Below are 8,776 nucleotides of genomic sequence, written 5' to 3' on the forward strand. Positions count from 1 at the left end.
CCCAGAGCTTTCTCTTCCCCAGGCTGAACAAGCCCATCTCCCTCAGCCTCTTTTCATAGGAGAGCTGCTCCAGCCCTCTGATCATCTTTGTGGCCTCCTCTGGACTCCCTCCAGTAAGTCCACGTTCCTCTTGTGTCTGAGGTCCCAGAGCTGGATGCAGTATTCCAGGTGGGGCCTCACGAGAGGAGAGCAGCAGGATCACCTCCCTGAACCTGCTGGTCATGCTCCTTTTGACGCAGCCCGGGATACGGGTGGTTTCTGGGCTACAAGTGTACACTGTCAGGTCAGGTTGAGCTTTTATCAGTCAACACGCCAAGTCCTTCTCCTCAGGGCTGCTCTCAATCCAGTCTCCCCCACCCCATGTTCGTGCTTGGGATTGCCCCAACCCAGGTGTAGGATATTGCACTTGGCCTTGTTGATCTTCATCAGTTTCACACCAGCCCATCCAGGTCCCTCTGGATGGCATCCCTTCACTCCAGTGTGCTGTTGGCAAACTCGCTGAGGGTGTACTCAATCCCACTTCTAATACTTAGTACTTTGTGCATATTAATAGTATATTATCTATATTAGCATGAACAGTATAAACCTCACAAACAGTGCTTAAAGCAGAAACAGAGAATTACCAAATTTATTCAAAGTTAAAATTTTATGAAAATTTTTCCCTACAGTTAACATTTCCATAAGGTGCTTTGTGTATTCAAGATGCCAACATGATGAAATAATCAACAGCCCCAAGCTACCTAGACTTACAGTTTTATTGTTACTTAAAAAAGGAAGCTCAAATGAATCATGCATCCAGTTGAGATAAAGCTTTAACAGGAAGGAGACACAAGTGTCTGACTAACGTGACATAGAAACTGCTGGAATGAACAACGGAAATAGAGCTTTTTTTACTGCCCAAGAGTATGTGTTGCAGGCGAGGTCCTGTTCATTCATTTTTTGCTTTGGAGTTTTGGGATGTGGTTGTGCTTGGTTTGGTTTGTTTGTTGGGATTTCACTTTTGAAAGGTTTCTTGGAGGATACTGGGGTCCCTTGATAGGACTTCAGAAGTATTAAGTCTCTTAACTAAGGCATCCTCATGCAGTGTCCAGACCTTCCCAAGCACTCTGTCTCTTCTGATAACAGGCATCCATATTTTTGAGGGAGGATGTAATTTCATAATAAGGTAGGACTTTTATCTCAATCTAGGGATAAAAAAGCAGGTAGAACTCCCATCTCTACCTGTTACTCATCAGAGCAGCTGCAGGGTTTGCTTGATCAAACAGCCTTATCACTGTTCACAACATCCAGGTAACCAGGGTGAGCTGTCAGCAGTGGGAACACAGCTTTCCCCTGCCGGGCTCCATCCCAGCTCCCTGGAAGGCACAGAAGACAGAGAGCCCTGCTCTTAAGCATCGCGGCCTGCAGAAGCCACAGCAGCTTTATGCATCGAGCATTCCAGATATAGAAGCACATGACAGCAAAGTGGCCGAATACAGTTTATGATTTCTCTCTCCCTCTCTCTCCACTCAGGCTGAAGAAAAATAATGTCAGAGCCACTAGAAAAAAGATTTTTTTCACACATATCCCAGCAAAATGGCATCAATTTCAAGTCAATAGCTGGGATTTAATGTTACCATTAACTGACATTTAGGGTGAGAAGTCTTTTATAATTCTTTATCCTGTGTAATAAAATACTTCTCAATTGGTGGTCATCTGTGTAATGCAAACAGAACAGTTCCATCCGTAGATGTTAAAGTGATCATCAGTCTGTGTAGCACCCTTCTTTCTGCATCAGTTTGCTGCCACACGAGAACTCCATGATACGGAGGGGGTGGAGGAGGGAGGAACGTAAAGAAAAACAAAGAATTAAAAGTTTCAGAAGCAAAAAGAGAAGTAGCACATTTCCGTGTGAAATACGATATTCCTTTGACCACTGAGTATTTCTGACTCTTCAGCAGTCGTGGTATATGCTGTGAAGGTCTGAGAACAAACACAAAGGGACCGCACTCAGGCAGGCTGGCAAGAGTTTCCCATCTTACCAGTTTGACAGGGCACTTCAAACTTGTGAATTACACGTTGGCCAGCAGTCTGCCAGAAGGCCTTCTCCTAGAACAGCAATCGGATGCTGCAGTTAAAAACAATTTCCTGACCTAGGTCACAGCAAGGGAGAGGTAGACAACTGTTCTCCACACACAGTCCAGTTCATCTGCATAAATGGGCCTGTAGAGGACAGAGGGAAGGAGAACTGACCCTACCAGGTGCCACCATACCTGCCAAAGCACACCAGCAAGGCTGCTCCCTCTACTCCCAGCTCAGCAGGCTGGGCGGTCCTTGCAAGAAACCTCACACTTGCACTGTGAAATCACACTTCCAACAAGACAAGTACTTCCAGAAGGATCAAATCATGTTCTGCGTGTTACGACAGATTAAGTTTTAACAAAAAGAGGTACTGGAATATGAGTGGTTCTAAATCACCATGGCAGATTATCTGGTTTGTTCCAAAACATGTCTGACTCATGCAACAAAAGGAACCTTTTTCATAGCTCTTGTTTGGAGTGCCTAAAAACCCCAGTGAAATCCATTTGTCTTTGACATTTGCAGCCTTCTGTACTAACTTCTTAAAGCTGTGGAAGTAGAGGTATCTAGGGTCAAACACTCCCTAAACTATTCCAGTAAACCAGTGAGCTCACAAATTTAACACCAGTTCATAGACCAGAGATGTTTCTTCAGGCACCAAGTAAGATTTCACCTAACAATGGCTAAAAGCTTGCAAATTCCCACAGAGAAATCTTGCCCCAGCCACCAACTGTACTGAATGCCTTGTTTTGGTGCCCTTTACCCACACACTTTTAAGAACAAAGATTCAGTAACCTGAAATTACAACCATTTTTCTATCAGAACACACCAGTTTGGTCAGATAATTTCCTAAACCATGGCAAACCGGTGCCTTCAAAAGAATCTAGCTAGAGACTGCGTTTTCCAAGACCTGTGAATTAAACCAACAAAACTAGCTGTTGAGACTGCACTGCTACTGGGTTTTGCATGTTTGCTGGTTAATACACAACCCTGACAGGCAGAGAAACAAGCAATTACACTTCAGAAAAGCTTTTATTTAGTGATCACACCATGAAAGCCTTCCTTTTAAAATACAAAATGCAACTTGTTTTTTCCAAGGAATTGTGTTCAATATTCATTATATATTAAAATATATTTTTATATAGTATATATACACAAAATTATATATTGTATATACATATTAGGTATATGTACACAAAGATGAGAAAACAGGAATTGTTTTCCCACCTTTGCAACAAAGATGGGAAAGTAACAGACTCTCTCACTATCAAGACCTGAGATTTCTTCAAGACCCTAGATAGCCATCTTGTTAGTATTATTAATGGAGAATGGTTACATCTGGGTTCAAGAATATTCTAACCCTGCACAGATAAGAACAACAGTACCCTCAGAAGAAATAAAGATGCAGCAGATATGCTAAGTAGCATTTCTTACCTAAGCAAGGTCAAACCCTTTAGTATTTTTCCTCCTTGCTGCTGGGCTTGCTGCACTGCTTACAAGTGCTTTCATGAATCATTTCATATCATTCGCTGAAAACTAAAGGTAGAAAACCTGAATACAAGCCCCTTAAGAAAGGAGTTACATCTTCTTTCTAATACCACTCTTTTATAATGGAAAATTGCTATAGAAGGTCAGAAGCATTAAAACATTCTCTCCATTGCCAGTAAGATTTTTTACACTTTCATTTTCCCCATGCAAGAAACAAGCAACAGGAAGGAGGATTTGACTGCCTGCTGCCAAAAAAACTAAACTTTCATTAAGGCTTCCACAAGCAGGGAAGCAGAACTATTACATTTACAACAAATTGGCCTTCTTGGTACTTCAGTGCCCCTGTAACTACGAGAAAGAAAAATACAAACTGTTTGCATTCAAGTCCACATGTAACATCTCCATCTGTGTGGCTGACACACAAGAAACACACACTGAAATTGGAAAACTTCGTTTCAAACCTCTTCCTGGGAGAAGGTGAAATGTTATTCACCTTTGCGAGATTGGAAAGGGGTAAAAAATAAAGAAGACATTAATGAAGGAAGAAAACTAAATCCAGGTGAGCAGGTCTGTGATGTTTTGACTATATGTTAAGGTATGGTTTACAGTCTAAATAAGTGTAGTTCTCAAAACATCATCCGAGAACTGCATCAAGATTCAGTTTCACAGCCTTCCCTCCAGCTTCTAAGCAAAGCCCATCTATTAATTACAAGTCAGGCTCCCAGCTTCACAGCCATCCTTTATCACAAGCTCTCTGTCTTCTGACTGATGCGCTAAAACAAACAGAAGAATCTCAGTGTTTATTAATAAGCTAAACTGTTGAAACCGACTGCTGGTGCTCAGCATTTGGAAGCTCTAAGAGCCCAGACATGAACATCCAGGTAAGATAGGTGACAAGGCGACAGCAGGAAGACATTCACAAACCTCTCCCCACCTACAACTACAGTGCAAACAGATGGGTTAAGTTTCAAAACAGCTTCAGAGACTCACCTAACTTACAGGTCAGCAGCTACTACTCACCTACCTGAGGATCGTCCTTCAGCGTAGCAGCCGCAGCAAAGGATGGGTTTCCCTGTAGCCTCTGCCATTAGCGGAGGCCACACATAGTGTGTCCTGTCATATTTTGCGCTAGGGCGATTAGTTGATGGCACTGCATCCTTCTCGTGGTAGGCCTGGGAATGGGCTGAGGAACAGGCCCCATTTGGTTCTTGATGTGCCCAGGTCTCCCCATATTGCTGACAGCTTCCCCTAGCTGATATGGGGTCTGTTAGGGCACAGAAGAGGTAGTGAAGGAAGAAGGTCAAAACTTAACCCAATAAGGACTGTGTTAAGAAGGGTTTGGACTAAGACCTCCCTTTCCATATAGAAGTATGAAAAGATCACAGGCACAAAGCAAGCTTAAGTACAGTTGTAAAACTGCATAGGTATTTAATGATTGAGGAGAGACTGATTTTACTGATTTTCCAGACCCAAACAGGACACAGGAATTTACCCAGTAGGTAGACAAGTGAATCTGAAGGTTGCATTTAGATCATTCATTGGAAATCAGCACAAAAGTAATTAGCAACCTTATCTAAAGTATCAGCTACTGGAAGCTACAGCACGCTGCCACTGAATGAGAAGATTAAGAGAAACCAAACATCTCTAAAACCATTTTATCTTGATTGAACTCGTCAGTTTAAATACCAAAAGTGACACCAGTAGATTGGAAAAAGTACTTGGAAAGCAGAGCACAAATAATTCTCAGCCCCCATCTGCTACTCACAACCTGTATACGTAGGCAGATCATTCCTACACAGTCACCGTTTCAACAGCAGGAAAAAGCAAACATATAAAATATTATCTAACCATAATAAAGCATGTTAAGTACATAACATCAACATCTAACCCAGGAATCGTATCATTCTCTTTCCAGTGCAGCCCTTCTCTCCCCTTTATCTTCTTCTGGCACTCCGTGGTGTTGAGAGTGACGATACATATCCGCCACTCCTCAAGGCTATGTTCCCTGCCTTTCTTCATGTAAAATCTGCTCTGCCATTATTCAGTCCTCTACAGAGAACAGCTATGGGCAATCCATCCCCACCAGGGAATTCTGGCATTACCATTCCCTTCCCTCTGGGCCAGAGCAGCTCACACATGTGCACACCAAAGAGGATTCAGTGCTAAGGTGTGTGTATCTAATGAAAGCAAAGCATCTATTTTGCCAGCACTGAATGATTTCTGTGCCATATTTCCTCTCTTGTTCGTGTGATTTTAGTTCTTCAGAGTATCAGGGAACATACACAAGGTATGTGCTACAGTTTTAGGATTATTGTTTTCCCCTCTAATTTTCATTCAGATTTTCTAGAAGCCCTTCTTGGTTATGATTTTCCTTTCTCCACAACACACGAAGAAACATCATTTCTTAGAATTAAAAGCTGACAACTGTTACAATGCTGCAGTCTGGAAAAACAAAACAACATGAATGGAGCTAGCTAAAGCAAAAGATTATTTTCCAAAACATCTTATCAAGATGGGCAGATGAAGACTCTGACTTCAAGGACTGAGGTCTGATGCATTACATCACTGTGCAGCCCTCACCTGTGAGGCTACAAAGCCTACACCTGAGGCTTTGTTGAAATATCTGTCTAGTGAGACTAATGCTCACAGTTTCGGGCACAAGTGAATTATAATTTCCACTAGTTGAATAATTTTGCCCTTTACTACATCTTTACTAAGATCTCATGATCATGATGCAGTGAGGTCTCTAAACTCAAACTAATGCTTTTGTTACTCTCTGTCTTCTAAATCCTCAGTCATCAGAAAGTCACCGTATTACATAGACTTTCATATTATAGCTGACAGCAACTGAGCAACAAGACATTAAATAGGACCATCTGCTGAATTATCTGTGTATCAACACTGAGACACTACACTAAATACATTTTAAAGTCTCATTTTGATCTCCACCACGATCCTCCAGACACACAGAAGCACTGCGAGCAGCCTGGGTTCACCCAAACAGCAACTGCCAAGACTGAAACTCTCTCAAAAACCTCATGGCAAGAATCCCTCAGAAGCTGAGGAGAATTTATTTAGGAAGAGTATTAGCTGTTAGTAAGCAAAAGTTAGTGTCAACCTACAGCTCAAAGCATACTTCCCACTAATGTTGGAAAACAAATACAAGAGGATTCACACTCTGCAAAACAGAAGCACTGCTTCAAAAAATGAACCACTTACGTGAGTTACTGTCACTCTGTCTGTAAACAGTAGTGTTTATATATGCAAGTGTGCTATAACGAAACCAAACAGGCATCTGGAAAAGGTTCTGCCCCTTCGCAAAAGCAGAGTTCCCATGGCTGACCCCTGGACCTGATATCTGCCCACCGCAAGATTTCGTCCAGACATGTACAGAAGAGCCACAGGGCACAGAAATGCCCTTTCCAAGGGCATGCCACTATCAAAGTCACAAGGAGGCCTAGATCAAATGCACCCTGATCTCCTAAGTACCCGCTACCATCTTTGTTGCAATAGGGACCATAAATTACAGCTAAGCATCAGAAACAGACGTACCGAGGCTGTAATTATAAGAGAATTTGGTTTTGTCAGGATTTGATTGTAGGAAAAGTGTCGAGTTGGCAAGAACGGCTGGATCAGATGGAAACAATCACTGAATTACTGTAACTGGCACTGCATAGCGCTGTATTCAGAGACACACCTCTAACCCTCCCAGCACTCACACACCTTCCCCGCGTAACACCTAGCACTTCCAAGAAGCAAAGCCGGCAAGCAGGCAGCTCTCGGTAACTCATGAATGAGCTCCCGGAGCAGCAGCAGCCCAGCGCCTCTCAAGAGATCTGAAATCACTTCCCCGCTGCACTAACGCGGAGAGTGGTTCATAAGACACACACTTTCCTACTCCCTTCCCAAAAACGGCCACCCGCGCCTCTATAAACTCCTCGGGAGATGAGAAACACCCCCAGCACTCGGCACGGCGGCTCCGTTTAAGTTCAGAAGGAGCTGCAGATGCTTCTGGAAAGTAAGTTAGTTTCAGGTCGTGCGCCTCATTTATAACATAATGCACCGCTCACACACAAAACGGCGTGCGCCTTCCGCTGCCCTGCCCCGCTGGAGCGCCCCGCTCACCCCGCCGCCCGAAGGGCTCGCTTGGGCGACGGACAGACTGGCCGCAGCCAAACTTCGGGGGCTCAGTCCCACACTGGTCCAATCCGGGCACCTCCCCAACCCTCAGCGCGGCCCCGGGCGAGGCGGCGGTGCCGGCCTCAGGCCGCCGGCCGGGGCTGCGGGAGCCGCCGCTCACCTTGCGCGATGGCGATGGACTCGAAGCGGTGCAGCTCTCGCAGCAGGCAGCTCCGCTCGGTGGAGTGCAGGCTGTAGATGAAGTCGCGGGCCCCCTGCACCGTGTTCAACGCCTCCATCGGTTCCTTCCTGGGGTGGGTGCCCAGCGCCCGCCCCGGCGGCGGCGACGACCCCCGCGGGAGGAGCAGCCCCTCGGCACCGCCCCGCAGGCTGCCCAGGCGGCGGCGGCAGCAGCAGCGCGGCGGGCCCCGCAGCGAGCCCAGGCAGGAAGGAGCGGCAGCAGCAGGGCCCCCCGGCCGCCCCAGCAGCAGCGCCGCCCGGCCGAGCCACGCCGACATGGGGCAGGGAAGGGCGCGGCGCTCGGGCCGCCAGAAACGCCCGCCGCGGAGTCCCCAGGCCGCGCTGCCGCGGCTGCTTCCCCGGGCCGGGCGGTCCGCGCCCAGGCACCTCCCCGCAGCCGCGCCCCGCCCCGCCCTGCTCCGCTCCGCGCCACCCGAGCCCGGTCAGCCGCCGCCGCCGCCCATGGCCCCGCGCCGGCGGCAGGGCGGGGCGGAGGGCGGCCGGGGGAGGCGGCTCTGCGCAGGCGCGGCTGGGGGGCGGGCGGCTGCGCGGACTCCATCGCCCCCTCGGGGCGTCCGGACGGGACGTGGCAGCGGAGCGCGTTTAGCGCTCAACCGTTCCGCGCCGCTGAGGGGAGGCTGCGGGGCGGGAAAGGCCCTCCGGTGTGAGGGGCGTAGTGAGGGCCGCAAGTGGGGTTAAACGCCTGCTGTTCTCCGGACCCTGGTGCTTGACAAGGCTCCCTTCAAGCTCTTTCCATTGTATCTATTATTAAGGTGCCTGTAAGCTCACAGGACTTACTCGCAGCAAGAAAAGGTGTTACCGGCTCGTGTTAATTGTCACAGAGCAATGGAAACAAGGTTTTGCTTCTCTT

At 46.9% G+C, this 8,776-nt stretch overlaps 1 protein-coding gene across 1 annotated transcript in view; it reads right to left on the reverse strand.

The window, feature by feature from the left end:
• Positions 1 to 8,258, reverse strand: part of TMEM65 (transmembrane protein 65) — a 33,562-nt gene extending 25,304 nt beyond the window's left edge. The window contains exons 1-2 of the mRNA XM_080610737.1: positions 7,847 to 8,258; positions 4,571 to 4,810 (exon numbers count right to left, since the gene is read on the reverse strand). Of these exons, the coding sequence (XP_080466863.1) occupies positions 4,571 to 4,810; positions 7,847 to 8,183 (577 nt within the window). The 5' untranslated portion in view covers positions 8,184 to 8,258. The remainder of the gene's footprint in view (positions 1 to 4,570; positions 4,811 to 7,846) is intronic.
• Between the last annotated feature and the right edge of the window lie 518 nt (positions 8,259 to 8,776).

The sequence above is a fragment of the Psittacula echo genome (assembly GCF_963264785.1).
Source record: "Psittacula echo genome assembly, chromosome: 2".
Classification (NCBI taxonomy): domain Eukaryota; kingdom Metazoa; phylum Chordata; class Aves; order Psittaciformes; family Psittacidae; genus Psittacula; species Psittacula echo.